The following is a 25,576-nucleotide window of genomic DNA, read 5'->3' as shown; positions in this document are numbered from 1 at the left end:
TAGCTGTAGCGGGTTTTCCTTTCATCTCTTGCTTTATCTGTGAGCCCTCTCTGCATAAGCTGAACAACTACCAATGATTGCATATATATCCTTGTGGCCCCAGTACGCCATTGGCCCCCCCGTTTTGAAACTAAAACATAGGCGGGCACCCGCGATTGGCTTCCATCAGGCAGTTGTTTTGAATTGAAGCAAGTACTTGGTCACTTTGGTGCCCAGTGTTGTCACCTGCTTTTGCTAAACGTGTCTCATTTCAACCGTTTGTTTCAGGTGATGGAGGGGAGTTTGCTGGATGGCAAGGTGTGTTGTTTATTGGCCTCAATTGTTCCTCTAATGTTATTATGTGCCCGGTCAATAGATCCTTGCAGCTCATTGGGTGAAATGTCACCACCGGGTGGCGCATGCATTTTTCGCCTACGTCGTCAATGTTGGACGTGACATTATTTCAAGACTAAGGTTCTGAGGCAGCTTGTTCACAGAATTTGCAGGTCAAAAAGTTTCTTCATCATAAAATGTGTGAAGCTACGCGTTTTATCAATGCACTACTTGCATAGTTTCCACGGCAGTTGCCTTTGCAAGTGTGGGATGTTAGTGTGGGCCCAGGCGCTCAACCGACAAGGGATGGGTCACAGACAAAGACAGGACGTTTATACACATTGACATAAATACATAAATGGTCTAACTAAATACATCAGCTCAAAATCTCGGCCGGTACAACCGTCTCTAGCGTTCTAGTGCATGCGCTGCACGGTTCTCGCGGCCCTGACACCTCGCGTCTAGTCCGCGCACCACTCGACGTGACACACTCACACGTCGCTGTTGTCGAGATGGTCCGACGTGTCGCCGTGTCTCATGGGGTGTGACGCTGCGGGGTTGGTGAACCACCACGGCAGTCGTTGGGACGGCCGCTTCGCTGCGTGGTGGATGGCCAGACCCGTGCTCGGCCCCGTCCGAGAACGCCGGTAGTCCGGCCCAGCACTGCTCAGCTTTCCTGGCTCGGCGCTCCGCGTAACCGCCCACTCGCCCGCAGGTCTCGACCGTAACCGCAAGCACCGTCGTCGCCTGACGTAGCTTGTCGCCCGAGTCCGTCCGCAGTCCACCCGTGACAGGTTGAGCGCCGCAACGGGCCGGTAGCCGCCACGAACCCTCGTTCTGCTACTGCTGCACCGAATGCTTCGGCCCGACTTGCTGCTCGAGCGTTCCAAAATCTCCTTCTCCGCGCTCCCTCACGAGCGGCGCCGGCGCGCACCACACACGCACTTTCTTCTTCGTCTCTCTCCAAATTCATCTTCCAGTCAAAAATGTCCCCCACTCGTCACACAAGTATGCAACAGAGTATAAAGGCACCCTGCAGCTTCAGAAATGTCGTTTTTTGTGATTTCTAAGTGCCAATTGCTTTCTCACGGCATTTATCGAAACTGGTAAATATTTAGTCTTGGGAAAGCTTGTCACATGGCCAAAGAGTGGCCAAACAGCCTTGAATGAAACATTGCAAAGGGCTTTTTTCGAGGTCAATGCGAATTCTCGTTGGTAGTCATCGTTTTGTTTTCCTTGCTTTGTTGCCAATTTTGGGCGTGCATGTTGACTCATTTTGAGTACCGTATTACGCGAACGTAACGAGATCCTTTTCCAGGTTTTCGCTACCTAAAGTGGACCCTTGCGTTACATTTGAATACCAAAACTACAGTTTTTTTTTTTCTCCTGGACACAATGAAAAGTCATCCATCGCGTTACAGTCAAGTAAATACAGCATCCCTTTTCGCCTTGAGAAAACGCCGGCAGATAGCCGTTGTTGTGTCCTGCATCGTGAAAGGAAAAAATAATTGCCCTCCATCCGTTTGTAGCATGAAGTTACAAACAAGATGCACGCACATCTTTCAGAAAATTCATCCTGATTTGGGATTCAAACCCAGGGCCAACATACAAACACATAATTGATTTGCTATAATCTGTGACTTGCACTTTCATTTGTTGATTAACTTGGCCACATTCATGCTGTCTGCTAGTCTCCTTGGTTAGCTTTGGGCGACTGCACCGAGAAGGTGTTGGTTCCGAATTTGAATCCAGATTAGGGGGGGACAAATGGTTTCATCCACTGGGAAGCTTTCTTCCTCGGAAATTCATACTGCTGCGGCTTCGTGTGGATCATTCGGTGCCGAGTCTTTTAACCATAGTCTCGTGTTGATGCTTTGACTTCACCGTGCACGTCTTCTTTCAGGACCCCCGTCGATGAACCCCATGAACCCTCGAATGAATCCTCCACGGGGCCAGCCCCTCGGTCCCATGAACCCCGGGGTGAGTGGATCAAACTACCACATCTTACCAGGTGGGGTGTGTTGCACAAGTTTAGTGGTGACGTTGATGGGGTGAAATTACCTGATTACGTGTGGGACCTTGGATTGGTTGCTGTACATTGTCTTGTGCGCTTGTGTACTCAAGCTTAAAAGTTAAATGACACGAATATGTTGAAAATTAAAAAAATAAAATAGAGGGCATGTGGCTCTCTTTATACTGCTTTGTCATAGGTTCGACCATTCAATTGAAATTGCCTCGTTAGACCTTTGTCCTCGAGCAAAAAAAAAAAATAAAGAAAAGCCTTTTCGTGCCGGAGTTGTCTGGGAAGAGATGCCTCGGATCCAGTAAGCGGGCTTTCCCACACGTATCACTTACCGTATCAAAGATGGCTTTGCTATCGCTAGTAGCACTGTTAGCACTAAGAAACGCATCCCAATAACTTGGTGCAACGCAGAGAACACAACACAGCAGGAATTGTCATTCATTCGTGTGTTAGGCCGTTCTGATCCATGCCTTTCTTTGGTCAGATGAGGTATTTCTGTGAGGGGGGGGGGGGGGACACACACTTGCGGGTTTTGGATGTTATCCATAAGAAAGCACATTGTAAGATTGTAAGATCTAGAGAAGTAGTAGCGGAGTGCGAAGATATGGGGAAAAAGAAAAAGAATGGTGGCGCTGGCTTATCTTGCATGCACCGAGCTAGGCAGAGTGCGAATGCTAGAAAAGTAATTTTTTTTTTTGGCAGTGTGGTGAATTGTGGTGTTTTCTCTGCAGAACTATGGAGGTATGAGGCCACCACCCAACAGCACGATGGGTCCCGGAGGTCCCAACATGCCGCCCATGTCCATGTGAGCCATCTCGATTCGCAAACCTTGTAAAATTTATCTTTAATGGCAGGCAGAGGTATTGCTGCAGTTGAAGCTGGCGGCGTAGCTCCAGCTGTTGCTCTAGTCAAACCCATTTGCAGTTAATACGAAATATATATCAGGCCTGGACATGTTGAAGTATTGCCCAACAGATTTCGTCTCAAGTACTTTGTGCAAAAGTGTAGCAATGCGCCACGCACGTGCCAAATTCATGTTCGCCTGCATATTTTGTGCATCGACATTGCACCACACTGCTGCTCTACAAATGGCTTCCTTTGACATGCTTGCACGTGTGTTCGTCAGAAATAAAAAAATTACTCCTAAAAGGTAATTAAATATATATTACATTGCTAATTACTTTTATGGAATTTTTCTAGATGTAATTATGTCTCAAATTGCAGCTGGCCGAAAGTAATGCTATACATTACCAGTAATCTTGAAAAGTAATGAAATTATTTCGACAAAATTTATTCAAACACTATTATTCAAGTCTTCAAGTTCAAGTGCAGCCATTCTGAGGGCCTGCCTCGTTTCCTTGAGGTTTGCCACTCACAGTGATTCCACCCCTGCGCCAACTGCGCCAAAGTGCGCCAAATTGTATTTACTGCGCCATGCTGATAATATCGACGAAAATTGCGCCAAACTGCGCCAAAGTCTTGGGTTTGGGGGCGTCTATCACCGGCAATCGCACCGCCGGCGCGTCAGAACATGTGCAGCTTGATCTTGGGGCTGCCAAAGTCGCAACCATGGACCAAGAATTATTCCGTTGAATAAATAGCGCTCACGCGTGCGTCCCGAATAAGCCACGATGCCATGCACGGTGCCGACGCAGCTTCTGTTCTGCAAGTCGGCTCGACAGCAAAACGCGCTCTCCGCAGAAGCTCATGACGTCTAGGCCTCTCGGTAGCGAGAAAGTGCGACGGCAATTAATCGGCGGACGTCGTCTGTTCTAGAAACGCTGCTGATAGCTCGTTTCAAGCGTCGCACGGCATGTAAGGAAAGCAATGTTCAGTATTAACTACATGTGTGCTGCTAAAATGTCTGTCGCTTCTGTTTCCGGACATCGCGGAATGAAATCTGGGATCGCTAGCAGTATATAGGTATATGGAACAATATCGAATTTTCCTTGCTTCGCGTTTATGGAAGAGCACGCGAACGGTGGACACGCGTTCACACTTTTCCTCGGATATACTTTATCCATGGATCTTCATTCAGAATAGCTTTTTCGTAATTGTTTATACCAGCACGTCCGAGTTTAATCACTCTGCGGTAAATACCCCCTAAAAGGCCCTGCTCTTTCGTGCTCACGTGCTAGGGTTCCAATTCGAATTTTTTGCTTGCTTCTTTAAAAATGTCATCTCATTAATAAAAGCATATATCCTGGTCGGAGTAGCCGCAAATGCGCAGCTGTCAGTAGCGGGCCCGTCGCTGACGGCCCACAGTGAAGCGGCTACGCCATGTTACACGTCCGCCCCTCGCTTTCGGAGGTCAATAGCTAACGGTTAAAAAAACCCAGTTTCGCTTAAGAGCGAAGCAATGAATGCGATACCAAAAAATTGTATTGTGAAACGAAGTAAGACTAGCAGCTAACTCTTTTGGATCCGATCTCGCGTAACTCAACAAAACGCTGGTTTAAGGGAATATGGCCCCTCCAGGAACCGAAGCGTTTTCTTGCTCTGAGTTCTCTAAACGCGAAGTAAGCGTTGAAGGCACAGCAAGTTTACGAGCCGTCTCCTGATGCCTCGAGATGGCGCGCGCGCAAGCGACTGCGCCCTTCGAACGATGCGGTCCCCTTCCCCCCCCTCCCCCCCTCCGCTCCTCTGGCGTCCTTTCATGCTCCTTACGAAAGACGGGCGGGGCGTTTCCTCTCTGTTTGATGAGCAATCGACGGCAGGCCCGCACGCGGGAAGATGTTATCTCATGCGCTGTCCGTGCGACGGAGACAGACGGCCGGCTAGTTTAATCTCCGCTTCAGCCGCGTTCGTCGCCAGCGGTCGCGAGCTTTTACCCGCGGCTAGAATGCCCGTGGTGATGTTATTAATTTGGTCTTTATACAGAAAATTACGGCAATGGCGGCGGCAGAAATTCGCGGAGAGCGTCCATATAATTATCACAATAAACATTTTAAAAAAGTTGAGGAGCCATTTCACTCTGTGAAGTGGATGATAAGCGAAGCTGTTTCGCGCATGGCAAGGAGGTGACATGGTGGAGGACAATTTGGTATGTAAGGCCAGGTTGTTAACGTTCAATAGGCAATATTAATGCGAAAGCATCAGATGCTTTATCAAACACGAAAATTGACCGTCGGCGGCGTCAATCGATTGGTGCAAAAAATAATCGTGTGATGGCGTCATCATCGCGTCATAGATCATCAAAACTTGTGACGTCATCATGGCGGCATATATCGTGATGTCACGTGATGACGCCATCACGACGTCGTCGCTTTACACTGCTTCCGTAATCGGTGCGCCGATCATGGAGCTAGCGCAAAACCAGGTGAGGTGCAGATAGCTTGCAGAGAAGGAGGGGGAGGATCAACCCGTCGATCGAGAAGAAAAAGAACCTGGATTTCGCCTTGGAGTTTTCTTAGGGGAATGCATTAGGGACAGTGTGGCTCTTTGGCATTGAGGCACTGCTGTACATCACGGCGTTTGTCTACAATGTCTGCTGATAACCACATAGATGTATTTAGAGTGTTATTTCATTAAGTGCAATTTTATTGATCTGGTATTTTGTTTATTTGCTAGTGTCGAAAATAATCGCCGAAGAGGTTAGTTCAGAACACTCAACTGCATGAGCCCTTATTTTTTCATTAGCGAGTGAAGTATTTAGGAGGAGTATGGAGTTCTCCTGAGATGATTTTTTCCATGAGATTTGCAATGAATCGAAATATTTCTAGCCTTCACAAGAGCCCCATAGTAATATTCCGGTGCTTGAATGTTATTGCAATATGCTTCTGTAGTGCACTCCAGGATGTGAAATTCGCTGCTCCAGAGTGCTCCCAGATGCAAAAATATCTGCTCCAAAGTGCTCCGAGATGAAAATTTTGCTGCTCCAAAGTGCTCCAAAACGGAAATCTTGTTGCTCCAAAAATTGCTCCAAATCAGAAGTCCTCGGTAGCATCACTGCACTCAGATTAACCCGTATTTGATACATTTCTACCTTTTTTCTTGGTAAATTTTTTTATGCTTAAAGGGACACTAAAGGCAAAGAACAATTTGTCAGAGTGAAAGCCCAATGTATGACAACTTCTAAAACGGCAGTATTTTCAACAGCAGTGCCCTACTTACTGAGAAATTAAGCTAAATGTATCACATGATGAGAGCCACGAGTGGGACATTTTCGAAGTGATCCCGATGACGTAGGGAAGTCGGCCTACAATAAATCACTAGTAATCAAACTAGCAGCAGTAAAAAAAGAACATTCCGAGCATCAAAAGACGTAATAAAATGCTGTTTGTTCGCTTCCGCTTGATTCATGGAAAACAAAACCTCCGTGGCGTTGCCATGGGGAACGGCGCGCGTGGTTCAAACATGGTTCAAAGGTTCCGTTTTCGCCGAACTGTGCCTCGCCCGTCTCAGTGGTAGTTTCGGGATCGCGTACTGCCGTTCGTGTTTTGCGCGCTCGTGAAAGTTGCTCTGACAGAAAGTTCGACAAAATGCCGCATGCCTGTGATATTGCCGGATGCCCGAATGGTGCACAACGCCAGTGCTGCAGCAAGGAAACCGGTGTGTCTTTTCACTGGGTGCCGCGGAATGAACCCTTACGCTCGAAGTGGCCATTGCGCGAGTGTGCTAAACAGTCAAAACCTCTGCGTGTGTGCTCGCTGCACTTTCATACTGAGGATTACGAGACCAACCGCAACTTGGTGACGGCTTTGAATGTGCCCATCCGAGCAAGTCTTTGCCGCAGCGCCGTTGTTCCTACGTTGGGTCCCGCTACTTCCGCTCGGCTGCTACTAGTGTCGGCGGCCGCGCAGTAAAAGCGGGCAACGTTGGGCACGGCAGCAGTGACGTATGAGAGTCGTATTTTCAGGCGGGAGATTTGAAGCGCGCTAACGCGATGCGGACTACTAAAAACGTGATTTTATTTCAAAATAAGCACTTCCTTGGCACAAAAGCAGCTTTACAAAGTTTCTGGACCGCTATTTCAACAATCAACGTAGCCTTAATATTTGCCTTTAGTGTCCCTTCAAGAGAAACGGACATGCTATGTTTTAGTCAAATTTAATTGGGAAAGCAGTGAGTAATTTTCTTGCAGTCACTCACTTACAGTAATTCATTACATTGCAAATTTCAAGACCATAAAATTCATCGCATTACCCATTACAGCAAAAAGCAGTTTAAAGGGGTCATGAAGCACCCCTTGGGCTGATTGAAAAAACACATCCTGCGGAAAGCTGACACGGCTATGAACTGCTCTGCCAAATATTACAGTCGTGCGCGCCGCGTAATGGCCACAAGCGGAGCGCGAAGTTGCCGTTTCCCCAGACACCCTCTTTTCAAACAGAGGCCGGTTCTCACTCTCGTCGGTGGGCGGGGCGTCTGTCCGCTGTACGTCGCAAGAGACATAGCATGCTTATTGGCCGATAGCCGACGTAAATCGAGAGCGGCGTTCGGATCAGATGTGCTTCTTGCCGCGGGGTGCCGCCACTTGCCGGCGCCGCACTCCTCAGTACATGGTAGCCGCACTCGCGCAAGCGAATCACAGCGGGAGAGCGATCGCGTTTCATGACGCGCGCTGGCGTAACTTCTTTCCCCCATGCCATCCCTCCCTGTCTAGCTTCCAGTGCGCTCGTCGGCACGAGAAAAGAGAGAAAGCGCTAGGAGCGTGCGCCAAACCCCCGTAACTCCGCTGATTCTTGACGGATTCGAGAAATTTTTGCGGCAATCGATTCGGGAGGCAGTACACTCCGATACTGAGGCCATTAGATCATTACTTGGAAAAGTGGTTCATGACCCCTTTAATTACTGTAATTTCATTACTGCCAAGTCTGGTCTTGCTGCCGTCGGCAAGCACAGCAAGCGTGCGTGAGATGCACCGCAGTCACCATGCAGTGCCTGGTCGTGCGATGCAGGTTGTTGGTGTTAGTTTTGCAGTAAGTATATTCAAGACTACCCGATCTTAACACAAACTTATTTCAAATATTCAGAAGCATAATTTTGAATTTTAGGCATTTGATGGCACCTCTAAAAAACGATAAGGGAAATTCCTGCTTTGCAAAACCTCGGCAAACTGTCCCTGAGTCACGCAGAGTTTGCACGTGGGCTTCGAATATATGCACACTATATTTCCTATCAGTATGATGTATTTCAGATTGACTGTGTGTTGTATTTTCGGGACACCAGCATTGAGTGCAGCGTGTTCTAAGCAATCCTTTCGTCGAAAGGAGCACTGTGACATTGGCAAAGTTTTAGTTTTCACGGGGGTAACACCCTGCCAAAAGCTTAGTTTATTGGCCTGTTTTAGGACACGCTGCGTAAAATTTTTGCCCACGTCGAAACCGAACTGGATGTTGTGTGTGGCGACTCCATTCGAAAAGTGTCAATTCTACGGCAACGGCGGCACAGGGCACCATTGGTCACTGATGTCAGAATTGTGGCACTAGCCGAGAACTTTTCGCCGCCACGATGGTACAGTGGTTGTCGTGCTCGGCTGCTGTACCGAAACTCGTGGGTACGATCCCAGCCGTGGCAGTCGTATTTCGAGGGAGGCGAAATGCTCGAGGCCCGTGTGTTGTGCAGTGTCAAGAACACCAGATGGTAGAAATTTCTGGAGCCCTCCGCCACAGCGTGCCTCATAATCATATCTTGGTTTTGGCACGTAAGACCCCAGAAATGATATTAATTTAAAACTTTTCTTCAAGTGGTGTGGCCACAGAAGACGTGTGTCAGATTTATTGAGACCCTTCCCGTCTAGTTCTGCTTTAGTGATTCTTATTTTTAGTTTGTGCGCTTGCTCGAGTATGGTTACCAATTACCCGCACACTTTTATCTATCTACCAGGCCTGGTCCCGGTGGGAGACCTTGGCAACCTAACGCATCATCGGTGAGTACCTTTATCCTCCGATCGTCAATCCTCACTTGCATTGATTGAGTTTGCATGGGACAAGCTTCCACACAGGCGTGTGCACAGGGGGGGCAGTGGGGGCGCAAATCTGCCCCATATATTGATTTAGTAGGGTGGGGGGGGCGCTACGATGAACCTTTGCCCCCCCCCCCCGATGGACAACCCTGCGCACGCCTATGAGCTTCCACACACATCTATTTTAACTTTTATGTAAAAACTTTATTTACCCACCATGGTAACTTAGTAGGTAAGGTTTCACGCTTCTAAGCTCGGGGATGCAGGTTCAATTTGCGACCACAGTGGTCACGTTTTGATGGGGGTGAAATGCAAGAACACCTATTTACCTATAATTAGGTCCACGTTAAGAGAACCCCAGGTGGTCGAAATCACTTGGGAAGGAGCCTCCACCTTGGCATGCCTCGTGATCGTATAAGGTTTGTAGCACATAAAATTCTAGAATTTAAGAAGTTATGCCAAGGAGCTGTACCTTTGAAGTCATACATCACTTCCAGTCGGTGGCAATGGTGGGCCTTTTAGTTTCAGCGCCTGCTTTTGTGAGCACTTCGTGATGCGTGCTACCTGCCACGGTGGCCTAGTGGCTATGGTACTGGACTGCTGACCCAAAGGTCGTGGCATCGAATCCCGATCGTGGCGGCCACATTTTAGATGGAGGCGAAAATACCCGTGTGCTTAAATTTTGGTGCACGCTAAAGAACCCCGGGTGGTCGAAATTTCCAGAGCCCTCCACTACGGCATCTCTCATAATCATATTGTAGCTTTGAGACATTTAAACCCCAACTATTATTATTATTATTGTAATGCGTGCATTCATTCAAACGAGGTTTTTTTTTTTCAAGGAGGCAGTGCTGTATCAATAGAGTCCCAAATTGGGCACTTACTTGGTTTTGAAACTTTTTTTTTTCCAGTTATTCTTAAGCAATGTGGCAGTGCCCAGGCTGTTCAGTTTGATCCTGCTTTGCTTATGTTTTCTGCTCTCTCCGTTGTGATAGAAAAAATATACTAGCATGTGTGTGCAATCTTTACATTTGGGTCTGTAATGCTACATGAGCTCTGAATGTGGCAGCTCCGGTAGTATGATTTCTATTTATTTTGTCTTATTTATAGATTTATTTTAAATGCGAAGCATTTCTTAGCGAACCTCTCGCACTTTGAGCGTTTCTATCTACGTATCTATCTATCTATCTATCTATCTATCTATCTATCTATCTATCTATCTAGCCGCCTACGTCTGGGTGCTCTCATGATCACCTCCTTAACTTGGTGTACACCAAAATTTGCATGGGAGGGTAAGAGGATTTGCCAATTACGACTGTCGGGTCATGACATGAATAACGCGAAAATCCTGTCACGTAAGTCGTCACACCCTTTCCTTCAGACATGTGTGGCACACACCCGTTAACCACGGGCCGCGGTGTACGGGTATGCGCCACAGGTGATTGACAATTTATCTCTACCCAGGAACGGCGAGAACAGACATTAGTAATTTAAGTGAGAGAGCGTTAAGAAAAACCGAAATCGGCCGCGTTGACCCGACGAATGGAAAGAATAAGAATTATGATCTCAGAAGGAATCGAACCCAAGCATTCTGCGTGGCAATCAGGTATTCTACCACAGAGCCACGCCAGGCCTATAAACTGGTTTGGAAAAACAGCCTATGCAGGCGTAATGGCGATGCAACGTCACTTGTGGTTGTGGTGCCGGCTATCTAATTTTGCAAGAAAGCAATAAACACTACGTGATACTCCTACGATACAGGCGGCATATCATATTAGCGTCTGTGGTTCCAGTGTTGGCTCCACTTTTATAGCAGTCTAATAAATATTATATTTTTATTCCTAGAATTCAGCAAGCTATATTGAAGCATTGCTCGACCCCGGAGGAATACCGTATTTACCCGCATAATTTGCGCCCTCGCATAATTTGCGCACCCCTAATATTTAGCCAGCTTTGCTAAAAAAAAATATTTACTCGCATATTTTGCGCTCCCCGCCCCGCTCGAGCCAGCTCGCCGGCGCGCGCACACGGGGCGAACTTTGGACGGCCGCGCCGCCGCGCCCCGCGGCCCTCACCGAGCAGGCGAGCGCAGTCATACACAAGACAGGCTGCGAGTGCGAAGTCCCTTCTTCCGATTACTTCGTTCCATTCTCTGGAAACCGCCGAGACCGTACCAACCGTTAATTTGTTCACCGGTTGTCGGAACTGTTCGAACGTTCTCCCGCCGTGAGAATGCATGCACGCGACACGGCACGGACTACTTTCTGCATCGGAGGCGTGCGAGGGCCAGTCGCGCCAACATTTTCCCTCGCTGACCCTCCTCCTCTGCGTCCGCGCTGCGACGCAGCCTTCGTTGATTTCGGAAGTTTAGGTTTCGCTGGTTTCGCGATCAGCCAGTTGCGTTTTCACTGTTCTCTTGCGCTGAGCTACAATACCTATTCGGCAAAATTCAAGCTCACTGTTATAGAATTTGCCTAAGGAAACGGGAACCGTGCCGCAGAAGAATTCGCTTTTTAATACAAGACCGGGAAGGAGACCGTTCCGAGGACCGAAGCATGGAAAGTTTCCTGCCGTTGGAGAATACCTTTTCAAATATGTGCGAGAGCTTAGGCCCACCGGTATTGCCGTGCCGTGGCACCTCGTTACTCCCAGAATTGTCGCGAAGAGCTTCAACAAGACGCCTCAACGCACTCGACGGAACCAAGGACGACGCGCTTTGGGAAAGCGGTGACAGCGGCCGCGGCGATGATTCTCAGTCGGACTTCTCAACCAGTGATTCTGACTAGACCGCGCATGACCGAATCTGGCTGGTTAAAGTACGTGCTAATTCTGTTAAAAACCCTTTGTTTGCGCTATAATTTATTTTCTTCTTTAATGTATTATATCGCGCGTGTTAGGACTATATATTGTGCGTTATTTCAGAAATCTCCGCGTAATTTGCGCACCCCCTTTTCGGAGCTCCAAATTCGCGAAAAAAAGTGCGCAAATTATGCGAGTAAATACGGTACGTTATTGAAAGTTACGTATGATATTCACATATTTGAACCATAAAGCGCACTTAGTCCGCCAGAACGACGCAGTGTTCATATCTTACGAGGCTGGGCGATGGCCTCATGCTGACGGAGGATGATGCCAGTTTGACTGACAGCTGCTTTGTAGACTAGGCTACGTAGGTCACATGCGCCTAGGTAGTCTGCGAGTACGACAGGCGCCGTCCACTGATGTTGGTCTACGTAGCACTATCCAGGCCTACCAGCCTCGACAGCCTATACCTCACCACGCGAAGGGTGACTTTAGGTTCCGAAATGTCGCCGGCTCTATCGACAGACAATTTGTCGACGAAATGGCCGAGGCATCCACGATTTCCAACAGCTGTACTATACATCATACATCACTACCTCTCGTCACCACGATCACGACCGGATCCAATAACAAGTCATGACCAGCTGCTGGTGCTCACAGACCACGGTGATGATGACCTTGTTCAAGAACTGTCAAGAACCTCTTCCACACATGCACACGGGTTCGTGAAACGTACGTGCGTTCTCCATCATAAGGGATAAGTATAAGCACTACATATCAGCTTACCGCTTCTGGTGCTGGTAATACCCACGTTGCCGTTGGCAGCGTTACCCAACTGTAAACAACTGGTTATACAACACATATGCGGCTCCTCAACATATATCTATGCGTATAAAACTTATAAAAATATTTAGCGTAATTTAGTAACGTTTCGCTCAGTAAAAAAATTACGCCACCGTTACCTTCCCGCCGCATGCTTCGCATAACATCGACTCCCACGGTACGTGGGATCTGCCGAATTTTTTATTTTTTTGACGGTCGCAACATTCAGTTCCTAAACACTCCATTTTTAGTGAGGTATAGTCAAGTGATGGTAATTTTGTTTTGAATCCTGTTTAGCATGTTTTAATTAGGTGGCACTTGTTTCTTCTCTCTCTCTACAGATGAACTACTCTTCAGCATCACCTGGTAGCCACTACGGGGTGAGTGAGGCCAGCTAACCCCGTCTATCCTTGGCTACCCTCGCCCGACGAGCAACCCTGCATGGCCGCACGAATGTGGTTCATGCGCGCCCCTTTTAGAGTGCACAGCAATAAGTTATCTTGCAGAGCCCTCACTTCGGGCACGGGATTTTCGTTCTTTTTCATGCCGGTATGAGCAGTAGCGTAACTCTTAAGAGCAGGTGCAAAAATTGTGGAATCAGGGAAGACGAAAACGCTTACGCTCGGCACAAAGAGATGATTGTTCTCGAACAGGGCATGTCGCTGGAGCAAATTCGACAAGTGGTCTTCTTCAAGGCAGCAGCTGGGGATAATTCGTCTATTCATCTCTTCAAGGCTGCATCTTCTCCAGTTGCTGCGTTGAAGAAGACGAGACCACTTGCTCGTTGAACACGGTGTGTTGCTGGAGCCACCGTTTCAACAAGCGGTCTTGTCTTTTTCGAGGCTGAAACTGCCTACCTTAGCACTTTTCATCTGCTAAGGTAGGTAGTTGGTTGCACATAGCACGTGCCTACCTTAGCACATCGTAATATGCTACGGTAGGCGCGCGCTAATGTAGGCTATTGCATCGACACCCCCCTGTTCAAGGATATTAATCTCAAACCGCCATCTTCTCCCGAGTTTCTGTTTTACACTCGGCACGTAACTCAAGCGTGTACAGCTCCTGTGCAGGGCTGTTTGTCTGGCACGGCTGAGTCCGGAGGATGGTCGGGCCGGTGTCGGGCCACTCCAAGCGGTGCGTAATTGGGATCTGTCCGTTTCCAAACAGGGCCCACCAGTGTCGGCTTCGGGACCTCCAGGCCCCGGCACGCCCATCATGCCAAGTCCGCAAGGTGCGTGATAGCGGTTACCTCTCGTTAAGAGTGAATTTTCTGTCTGTGCCAATGCAATGTCTATCCCTCCCGCCCCCTTCCTATTTTCACTGCCACGATCAGTGTTCTGTTCGTCTGTATGCACGCTTCCTGTGATCACGGCCCTGTCGATAGGCGAGCAACGTTTATTACCCAGTCTCTGCGCACTCATTGGCACCAGCGTTTCGCCTGCCAGGCACTGTAGAAGACAACGGGTGTTCGAGTGAAGTGTACTTTTGAAGAATGTTGGAAAGTAGGGAGTATTGGCGCAGAAGCTTAGAAGCTATAAAGTGTGCAACATTATTCGGGCACATGAAGGGAGGATAGTGGTCCTGTAAGGTTGCTTGGCAAGGGCAAGTTGTTTAGCTGAATCGTGCGGCTTAGTTCGTCAGTACCTCTTTAGGTAGTTTTCTAGAATAATTAACATTGGGGAGGAAATTACTAGTGATTAGTGGATGCCTAGGTTGAACACGCAGGAGCAATTGCACATGCCGTCATGGCTTTTTGGAGAATCGTAAAACACACATTGAAGCAAGTAGGGCGAACCGCGGTTAAATGACGACTTTTGAAGTCGTTGATGTTGCGTGAGCGAAGGAGGTGCTAATTTGGAGTCAGCTTTTCGACAAAGGAGTTTTTGTGAGACGCCGCAAGAGCTGCAGCATCGGAAATTGTTTTAGTCTTTCCAAATACAAACCCCCCGTGCCGAAACAATGACTTTGGACTTTAGCTTGCCTTCTTCACCTAGTGTTATTTACTTAGCTTTCCAGTTGTTGGGTTTGCAGTAGCTTGCAAATTAAAAAAGCGAACACGATTGAGCGAGAATTCCGCGTCCAGGGGCTTTGTATATTAAATAATGTTCAGCAGTTGTAAAAATAACTTTAGTCAATAGAAGGCTTGACTCTCTCTCCCTTATTCCCGCTTTTTTTGTTGTTGTTCCCTGATGCTTTTAGCCTCTGCGCATGCATTGTCATTTCTTGGCACGGTTCACTCTTGTGGGAGCACAAGTTGCAGTAGAAGCATATGCAAATCACAAACATGTAGCATGAGAATGGTACTTCGGGAATGGGACCTTTGGGCTTCGTCAGTTTGGCTTCACTTTTCTGTTCCTTGTGTGAAGGGAGAAAGCTTAGAAACCAGTTTTCTTAGTCATGGCCAGCATACTTAACGTCACTGTTTCTTTTTGAACAATGAACTTTGAAGCTAAGTTTTAAGGCCGAACCCCACATGCGCTTCCTGAGCTCGTGCTGTGTGCACTCCGGAGGCTTCGCATGCACAAACAGAGCGAGCGTGTGCGAACACACTGGGTACGTGAAGATTCGTAGCAATCTGACGCCGGCCTTAAAACCGCGTGCGCCTAGACGCGCTTGGAGCCCTGCAGATACGCAACTGCAACATGGCCTTACTCAGTCACCAGCCCAGCCGACGTGTAGTAGCCAATTAAGATCGTGTTTTCTTTCCTTTTCACGCTTACTTTATTCGCTGCATTCAAGACAAGTATGCTGACAGTTACACATATTCATTTACAAGCGCAATTTATAGATATTTAGTCGTATTGAAGCACGGCATGAGATCAATTTTTCTCGTTCGCGCACGACACAATCTATCACGCACTCGCGTTCACCTGGCTGTGCTGCTTAGTGTGAAGTGGCTTTATCCGGCATCAGCTCAACCAACCGAGAGTGGCATATTAAAGCAGCGTTCTACAGGCTTGCGTCGCAGCGGGTTTGATGCACCTGGTGAGGCACAACACGTCGTGCACATAGTAGCGATGTGCACTGCACTCTGTATGCACTCGTGTTCATGTGGCTGTGCAACGTGACATGGTATGGCTTTGCCCAGCACCAGCTTGACTAGCGGAGAGTGGTCAACGCTATACTGCAACGCTATACTGCATAAACAGCTCAGTACGAAGCGACACCTGCCAATGTCTGCCTGCTTGTAGTGAGCACGCAGCTCATAATCAGCCTGTCTGAGCTACGAGCGTTTAAAAGCATACGTGTGGTTTAGCCATTATATGTGTCCGAACGTGCCTCAAGAAGTGCCGTTGTTTTCTGCCAAACTTTCTGCTCGTCTGTTATTACCAGCGAAGCTTGATTTTGCGCCATTGCCAGCTTTTAGGAATGCAGCGGCTTGTATTTATTGTTGTTGTCATGTTAAGTTTGAGGTTTGGGAACTCAGCTTGCCAGCTTCGACTGGTTTACTTTTACGGTTTTCAAAATCTTCGTGCTCTCTTGTTGAGTGAACCCGTGCCAAGACAAGTGTGGCAGCATGTTCGTGTGTGCTGTTGTGTAATGTTCTAGACAAAGCGCTTGCCCGCTTCGTAGCTTGTGTGACTTATTTGTTTCACCAGCACCTTTATTTTATTTTCATTCCTTTCTGGAAGGTCACCGGGTGGTCTGTCTGTATGTGCTAAAATTGCGCGCTACGGTTTTCAAGCGATAGGGCGCTTCTAGGGAACGAGGCGCTGCTTGATTCGGCACTGACGCAAGTGCACCAATTGACAGACACCTCGGGTGGTATTCTGCAAGTGTCCACTAAACGAACTGTCCGTTTCAACGGGCACAGATTGGATAGAGATTGAAGCCGGGGTTTGCTACTGGTGCTGGCACACTCTTTCAAAATTTAGCCAATGGGAGCAATCTGAAATGGACAGTCCACTAGATGGACAGCTCCAGAATGGCTCCCCTGAATGTACAGTAGGGTTCACTATTAAAGGGAACACTCAAGTGGGGAACCTTCAATATTGCTGGCCCCTCAACTATCAGCGGATGTGAGAACGCAGTTCGTGCACGGCACGAGTGTGTCAAAAGGAGTCCGAATTGTCAGCCACCAGTAGTCCTATGCAAATCTAAGCCACTGTGCTTTGCCAAGAGAGCGAAATTTGGGCTTGCACTCCATGCAAATGTTCCCTTTAACAGCGGACCCGTCTGTACAAGGGCTCACTTGTTGTCTGATCTTGGCAACTTGCTTGGCGAGAGCTGCTCAGACTCGCGTGAGGCTTTGCACGAGGGCACACAGTGGTGGCCGAGTTCAGAATAGAGCCAACCAGTGACCTTCCACCACCACCACCCAGTCCTTGATTGTTGTTGTCGTTGTGCTGTCGCTACGCTGCCCACCCCTTCCCCTACATGTGTCCCCCGTGGCGTGTGTTTGTAGGTACCCCCGGCCCCTTCTCCCCCGCCAGCCATCGAATGAGTGCCCCCAACGCTAGACGAGGTGATGATGACCTTTGACCCTGCTGCTGCTCTGCTGTCCGCCTGACTCTCCTCCTGCACGCTTTTGTTGCGTTTGTCCCTTTCCCGTCCTCTTTGTTTTTCTTTTTTTATGGAACAGCAAATGTGGCTTTGTTCTGCTTGTTGCCTTAAGCACTAGAACACCATTTTGATTAGGATGCTTGAGTGGTTCCAACCAATAAACGAATTTGTTTTTGACGTTTCGGAACCAACTCCAGCGGGAAGTAGCGGCGGCGCAATTTTTACCCAGTAGCACACATTGTTGCCATAACGTGGAAGCAGCACATGCAATGCTGTGATGTTGCAGAAACAATTGGTGCTTGAGAAAGTATTTCGTAATGTTAGGGTGGGAAGAAAAGAAGGGGGGGATTGAACCTTTCCGAAAAATCCCACACTGCGATCCTCCCACCCTTTTTTTTGTTTCTTACCCCAGTTATGAAAGTATGCTTTAAAGTTTCGCCCCGCCGTCTCCCTCACCGCTCTCTCTTGAAGAAAAAAATTGAGCTGGTTCCCGAACATCAGAAACAATGAATTCATTTTTTAGTCTGAGCCATTCAAGAGACCCAGTTAAATCTAACCCATCCTGACAGTCCTGTCGATGTTTAGCTTCTGGATGCCATTCGCAGTAGCCTTAGTCGCAAGTGTACTTAATAGGAGAGCATTGTCGTAAGCCAGGTGAGCTGTAATTGGTAACTTGCACCTCACAACGATGGGACAAAGAATGATGGACTCTTACAGTGCTCATAGTTTGAAATGCGACAATTTAGGGCTAAGTAATGCTGATGCTTTTGTTTCCACAGTCTTCGGTTCTGCATGGCAGTGCCAAACTCAACTAAAAAACACGAACCTTTCCCTGAAGCAACCAAAGATGAAGTATTGAAAAGTATCACCACACGTCGCTGTGGGCATCCAGTAACCTGGTATTCTGTAAACACCTTAACACATTCTGAAACTAAGAGCACTTCACTATCGTATGTTTCTGTTAAGTCTCCAGAAAATAGGTTGGTACTTGTGCGAGATACGATAGGATGAAAAGCCTGTCACTTTACAGAAGGCCAAACTTTGATCAAAGTCAGTGCAAGTTGTTTTTGATAAGTTGGCCAAACTTTGGCCAAAAACTCATTTTGAAAGGATAACAGTGCACACAGGCAGGGATGGAGTGACAAAAAACTGGGCGCAGCGCTGATTCCCGCCTGCGTGCGCTGTTAACCTTTTAATGTGCATTACCAGCTAGCCCACTAAGCCATCCAAAACTCAGTTGAAAGTCAGCATAACTTAACCATTATAACTTGATAACCTAATTACCTTAACAATGTGTTCTTTTATCTATTTTATTATTTTTATAGAGCTGTTCTTATTTTAGCCAACAGGACTGACCTAGATATTGAACAGAAGCTTTCTTACGACAGATGTCGCCAACATTAGCGCAGCTGATGTTAACCGGTGCGGATAAATCTACCTCGGCTGAGCATTAATGACCACGGAGATGTGTGTCAAACTATCGGCTGGAGTGAGTTAAAAGCTATGCGAGATTTGCATTGCTTTATTGTTTATTCAGGGTTCAAAGACCATTCAGGGGTCATCGCATTGAGCTTGTGTTTTGGTGTTCTAAAGCTAAGGTCACTAAGGTTGGCTAAAAGTATGGCGCGTTCACTTTCTGTGAAAATGCATGAAGGGTTTACATTTTCTATAAGTTGAGGTAATCAGTGTTGTTAGGTTGGCAACCAAAGATAACTTTTAATTATGTTTCATGAGCATGGGAGGTAAGACGTGACTGTCAGTTTCTCCAGGAGTTCCCGCTTTTAGAATGTGGCTGCCATTAGTCTCATTTACGATTTGTAACTACCAATAATTTTGGCCAGTAGGCATGTCAGTGCATTGCGAAGCTGTTTAATTGAAACCAGAGAAATTCGACCAAATGAAGCAGATTTAGAGGGATGGAAGTAGCGTACGCCGACCAAGTCAAAGACGAAACATGTAATCTTGGTTTGGAACGTCACACAGTCGTACTGCATCAAAGAAACCTGTATGGTCGTGGTGTGCAGGTAACGTGTATGTTCTCTGGAGTGTCTAAACTTTCTTCATCTCTTCCAAGGAAACGTGTTGGCGGACCAGCTAGCTGCATCCGTCCACGAAAACACTGCCGGTAGATCCGTAGCTGTCCTTGACCTTAAACCCTTCCTCAAACGAAAGCTTGGGGCTTATTGGCAGCGCTCATGGGACAGACAAACACAAAATAAGCTACATGTTGTCAAGCAGAATCTTGGAAACTGGCCCCCAGTATCTAGGTCACGCTGCACACAAGTAACACTTACCAGGCTAAGAATAGGACACACACACAGCACACATGCATATCTTCTGTCCGGTGATGATCCACCCAGACGTAAGAGATGTGGAGAACCACTTACCATGCTCCACATCCTGATCCTGTGTAATGAATTAGGCGCTATCAGGAAAAAGCACTTTTCATTACCCTACCAGCAGCAGTTCCCACTGCGTCCTTCCATGTTCATCGGTAGGGGTCCGCTTTTTAGATATGATTCATTGTTTGGGTGTTTAAAGGATGTACATGGTTTCCATGTGATATTTCCAGGCAACCCGTGGCACGACCTCTGAATAGAGGTTGCTGCTGTGGTAGCTATATTAGGAAAGCACCTGCCTCGCGGCCCTTGGACTCAAGGGCGTGGCATTCGTGCTAATGCCATACACCTCCACCATAGTTTTTATTATCACGACCACTTGACATTGATCCTCACTGCACACATTTCATGTCACTCTCATTATTTTTATACTCATATGTTTTACCCGCCTTTAGCGCACGAAATTTTGAGGCCCTTATGCAGATACTTACCACAATCATTGTTCACATGTTTTGTCCCATGACCTTTTTGCAGCTCTTTGGCCATCAAATGGCCCTTGCGCCATAAAACACCATATATCATCAACTTTCTTCATCTCTGACTTGGTTAAGTGACGGCTACTTCGTGTCCACAATGGCACTTGGCCAGACAAGTTCTCCTACAAATTGTCGCGTTTGGCCAACCAGTAAGCTGAAGCTGGTTTCACTGAAGCTGTTCGTGGCCTGAAAGTAACCAGGCGTGCGGTGTTAAAGTGTGGGAAAGGTTCGCAAGCTATGTAACAATTATTGCCGTTGGTCAAAAAGACCTCCCAAAGTGTGCTACTTTCTATTTAGAGTATGCTCCATGGAGGATCGAAAGGATGCATATACGAGACGTGTAGTGTCAACTCCGCAATCTGTAACTACGGTCTCGCGTGAATGCAGCTTTGGAACCCAGACGAACGTGCCGACAGATGTGGGATTGCCCTGATGCCCGTCGCTCAGATCTTTGACCTCTTTTCCCGATGTGTGCGCAGATTCTTCAAATTCAGGAGGAGACGGAATGTACGCCATGATGAAGCCCGTTCCAGGCGGTGGAATGCCTGGCGTAAGTTTGGGACGCTGCCCCTTCGCTCTTGCACTTGCCTTGGCAACTTAGCAGGAGGCCTGATGTGTATAGGCATTGAAAGAGATGACAAGCTAAGCAGGGAGGGTTAAAGGGCCCTTCACCACCCCGAGTTCAAAGACAAGGGAGTGGTTTTTTTTCTCCCCTTCACTACCCTTCCTACAGGCCATATCTCCTCCTCGCCACTTATTTCTTAAAAGCACGTGACAGTGCCAGCACTTAGCATGGAGCCTATCAAGATTTCGCGCTTGTCCGCTACACGCTGTTATCTCCTCTTGCGCAGTCGAAAACACAAAATGAAGTGACATCGGTTGATCGCGCACAATAGTCATGCGAAACAAGGTAGAACGGGTGGGCGGCTGCGTGGCAAAGCAGTGCAGGAGACAATTCACAACTGATATTTCGTGCATAGGGACCTATAGAGAGTATGTACCGTAATGACATCACGTGAATCACTGTTCTTGGGTGACGAAGTGTGCCAGAAAGACGAGAAATGCCAGGAGAGAATAGTGCACTCGTTTTTTGTATATTCAGAGGCTGGTGAGGGGCTCTTTAGCGAAATTGGGGACCTTTTATTTCGTACATAGCACGCACAGCTGTGATTTGTATATTGGCGTTTTATGCAACCAAAAATATATGCATCATGTAGGATCACATACATATGGGTCACGCAATTCGATGTGACGCGCAAGTCTTGTGCTGTTATGGTATAAAATATGATGTACTTATTATCATAAGTTATTGAAGATATGAACCACTCTACAACCAAATGAACTGAGTGAAGCACTTTGTCCACAAATTGCATCACTTGCAAATAGCTCATAATATATATAGCCTAATAGAAGCACAAGTAGTACATCACCTGTCATAACCTTGCAGTTACAAGTTGAAGATCTGTGACGCGGGTATCCTGTACAGTGTTGCAGTGAGTAAACAGCAGCACTTGATATGTGCAGAGCGCTGCATTTCTATGTCTTCACTTGTGTCACTTCCGCAGTATTGCCAGCTGTGCTCCCAGACAACTTTTCTGGCAACTAAGCGAAGGCTACAGGGCCAAACTGCACGAACGCTGCTGGCAACGAATATAATTCCACACTCGCATCCGTGTTTTCTATGCGAGAAGCTTTCATTTTCTACAGGAAGCTCTTCGAGACAGGACACAGCGCACACCAGCAAGATATTTATATTTGTTTTACTACATCGTCATTTCGCGTTTTTGTATGTGGGAGAAAGTTGCGCCTCTTACGTGTTCCTCAAACGCTAAATCGGGTAGGCGTCCATATCTTTCTGGCTCTTTCATCTACTTGCCTCAGAAACTTGCGACGAGCTTTACCCACAAATGGCCGTCTAAGCAGATAACGCAAATGCTTTGCAACGCTTGTGTGGTGCAACCGTGACTTTCTATGGCATTACGAAACGCGCTCCATAACGGACTACTTTGCGCAGGAGTACATGTGCCAAAGCTATGCCCCGGCACCTTTCCTTTCATTGCCAAGAAAAGTCGTGCGGGAGTACAAACATGAAAAGGAGCTTACTTGAGATTGAGAGTCCCTTCCGTGTGCCGGATTCTGTCTACTTTGTTTGTGCTATCCACTTGCATGTAAGGTGATCTTGGAAATTTTTTCTGTCTTTCTCAGCAGTTCCAGATGGGACCCGGGGGACCGGAAGGCCCCATGGGGTCAATGGGGCCTGACATGGGCCCGCCCGTCATGAATGGCATGTCCTCTGGAGGTGAGGGAGCGCACCACATTGCAAACTACACTCAAACCTCATTATAACAAAGTCGCATCTGCTACGAAAATAACTTCGTTATATCCGAAAATTCGTTATAAACGTTTATTTGTAACACTGTAGCTATGACAAGACTACCGTATTTACTCGCATAATCTGCGCACTTTTTTTCGCGAATTTGGAGCTCCAAAAAGGGGGTGCGCAAATTACGCGGAGATTTCACGAGCACATCTGAAATAACGCGCAATATATAGTCCTAACACGCGCGATATAATACATTAAAGAAGAAAATAAATTATAGCGCAAACGAAGGGTTTTTAACAGAATTATCACGTACTTTAACCAGCCAGATTCGGTCATGCACGGTCTAGTCAGAATCACTGGTTGAGAAGTCCGACTGAGAATCATCGCAGCGGCCGCTGTCACCGCCCTCCCAAAGCGCGTCGTCCTTGGTTCCGTCGAGTGCGTTGAGGCGTCTTCTTGAAGCTCTTCGCGACAATGCTGGGAGTAACGAGGTGCCACGGCACGGCGATACCGGTGGGCCTAAGCTCTCGCACATATTTGAAAAGGTATTCTTCACAACGGCAGGAAACTTTCCATGCTTCGGTCGATCCTCGGAACGGTCTCCTTCCCGGTCTTGTATTAAAAAGCGAACTCTTCTGCGGCATGGTTCCCGTTTCCTTAGGCAAATTCTATGACAATGAGCTTGAATTTTGCCGAATAGTTATTGTAGCCCAGCGCAAGAGAACAGTGAAAACGCAACTGGCTGATCGCGAAACCTAAACTTCCGAAATCACCAAAGGCTGCGTCGCAGCGCGGACGCAGAGGAGGAGGATCAGCGAGGGGAAATGTTGGCGCGACTGGCCCTCGCACGCCTCCGATGCAGAAAGTAGTCCGTGCCGTGTCGCGTGCATGCATTCTCACGGCGGGAGAACGCTCGAACAGTTCCGACTAGTTCCGACAACCCGTGAACAGGTTTGGGTGTTCGGGTACGATTGGTACGGTCTCGGTGGTTTCCGGAGAATAGAACGAAGTAATCGGAAGAAGGGACTTCGCACTCGCGGCCTGTCTTGTGTATGACTGCGCTCACCTGCTCGGTGAGGGTCGCGGGGGCGCAACCGTTCAAAGTTTCCCCGAGCGCGCGGGCCGGCGAGCTGGCTCGAGCGGGGCGGGGAGCGCAAAATATGCGAGTACATATTTTTTTTAAGCAAAGCTGGCTAAATATTAGGGGTGCGCAAATTATGCGAGGGTGCAAATTATGCGGGTAAATACGGTATTCTTCATTTACTTCGTTATAACCGATAGTTCGTTATATCCGTGTTCATTATAACGAGGTTTGAGTGTGCTCCTAATTCTTTGGGCTCTCCAAAAACAGACTAACAGCCACAAAATGTAAATGCTTGCCTATAAGAGCCAGGGTAAAGGCCAGTTGGTTGTTCATAGTATAAACTTCATCGTGCTGACAGTAGACAAAAGCTACGTGGAAGGAACGACACGGGACAACACAAGCGCGGTGTTGTCCCGTATCGTTCCTTCTACGTAGCTTTCGTCTACTGTCAGCGCGATAAAGTTTACACGCTTGCTTATGGTCGAATACGACAAAGTCCGGAGAGGTCTTGACCAGACTACCAAAGTGCGGCAGCTGATCACCTCAGTGACTAAGGAGATAGTCCTGCTCATGCACTTGGCAATGGTCTCCCAAGGCGGGGTCACCAGCCATCCGGCTCATGATGCCGATCTAGAGTGTGCGCCCATCGGTGCAGGCTTAGGTGCATCTGCCTTTAAAGAGGAATTGCCGCGAACTTCTTAAGTTGTATCGGACTAAGTTTTATTCGAAGCTGCTTCATCTGAAGAGGGGGCTTATTGAAACCTGTTTCTGTTTTCCTTGCTTTTTTTTTTTTTTTTTTTTTTGTGGCTTTGCTTTGAGATTGGTGCAGATGTAATGAAGCACATTGCTAGATGTTCAACAAACTTCATTATATCAAAAAGTTTGTTATAAACGTATATTCGTAACACTATGTATGACAAGACTATTCACGTTAATATAATCGATGTTTCGTTAGATCCGTGTTCGTTGTATCGAGGTTTGAGTGTACTACAGTGGAACCTCGTTAATGCGTACCTGCCGGGAACGCCGCATAACTACGCACTAAACGGTAGTACGCATTAACCACCAAGTAAAAATTTGCATCTCCTCGCATACGCCATCGCCGCCAGAAAAGAAATAAATACAGTGCGACAGCAAATATTGCCTAAAGTACCCACTGCAAAAAGTACCCACTGGAGAAAAGATTCTGGTACTCTCGCACGGACCGTCCGATAGTGCCGATAGCGCGCGGTGGCGACGCCAAGGAGCATTTCGTAACTATTACAGGGTCCGGTATACGCAGTGACCAACCAACATAGCGACAGAACGGACAGTGTCGGCTTTCCGCGGTATATGTGTGTGCGTCTGTACCGCGATCTGCTACTAAATGAAAACTGACGCAGTTCCAGTGAAACGCGGTACGGCTGCGTGGAGCCGATCGTCTCCTGGCAAGTTACGTGCAGCGCGTCGCCTTCTCGGCTCACGCCGTCACTGCCGGGCCGCTTGCTGTACCGCACACGCGCATTTGTCGTGGGAGTGTTCTTCGTACCCACTTCGCTCCAGACCGTGCACAGATGCGGCGATGAGCACAGATGAGCTTGTTCGGTTAACGCGGCGATGACGAACTTCCTGCAAGCGATGCGCACTCCGTGACGCTCTAGCGGTCCTGGCAGCGAACGGAAGCGTGGTCGCCCAATAAAAGCGCGCAGTATGGTTACAACAGCGCTACGCTTGCTGTACCGTACGCGTGCGTTTAGCGTGATAGCGTCTATGCAAAGAGGTTTCTCGTCGCCCACGACCAGCAACGCGCAACTCCGCAACGGCGAGCTGCTTTCGTTTCTACAAAGTGGCGCGCGCTTGAACACGGCCCCGCACAACGAGGCGGCAGCGATCGGTGGACTAGCGCGTCGTCGCCTATTAAATGCGTGCAGTAGGCTTAAAGTAGT

The 25,576-nt window shown here is 47.8% G+C and overlaps 1 protein-coding gene across 6 annotated transcripts in view; it reads left to right on the top strand.

The window, feature by feature from the left end:
- Positions 1 to 25,576, top strand: part of LOC119406009 (single-stranded DNA-binding protein 3) — a 115,971-nt gene that overhangs the window by 70,441 nt on the left and 19,954 nt on the right. For 2 of the 6 annotated variants that reach the window (XM_037672853.1, XM_037672850.2), the window contains 8 exons: positions 268 to 297; positions 2,216 to 2,292; positions 3,067 to 3,140; positions 9,164 to 9,206; positions 13,208 to 13,246; positions 14,034 to 14,097; positions 20,724 to 20,794; positions 22,453 to 22,543. In XM_037672853.1, the coding sequence (XP_037528781.1) occupies positions 268 to 297; positions 2,216 to 2,292; positions 3,067 to 3,140; positions 9,164 to 9,206; positions 13,208 to 13,246; positions 14,034 to 14,097; positions 20,724 to 20,794; positions 22,453 to 22,543 (489 nt within the window). Of the gene's footprint in view, positions 1 to 267; positions 298 to 2,215; positions 2,293 to 3,066; positions 3,141 to 9,163; positions 9,207 to 13,207; positions 13,247 to 14,033; positions 14,098 to 17,271; positions 17,332 to 20,723; positions 20,795 to 22,449; positions 22,544 to 25,576 lie in introns of all 6 variants that reach the window. The other 4 variants (XM_037672856.1, XM_037672854.1, XM_037672847.2 and 1 more) reach the window with 3 other exon arrangements.

Source organism: Rhipicephalus sanguineus, chromosome 9 (assembly GCF_013339695.2).
Source record: "Rhipicephalus sanguineus isolate Rsan-2018 chromosome 9, BIME_Rsan_1.4, whole genome shotgun sequence".
Classification (NCBI taxonomy): Eukaryota; Metazoa; Arthropoda; class Arachnida; order Ixodida; family Ixodidae; genus Rhipicephalus; species Rhipicephalus sanguineus.
Note: the sequence above shows the minus strand (reverse complement) of the source record. Positions and strands in the feature narration are given on the sequence as shown.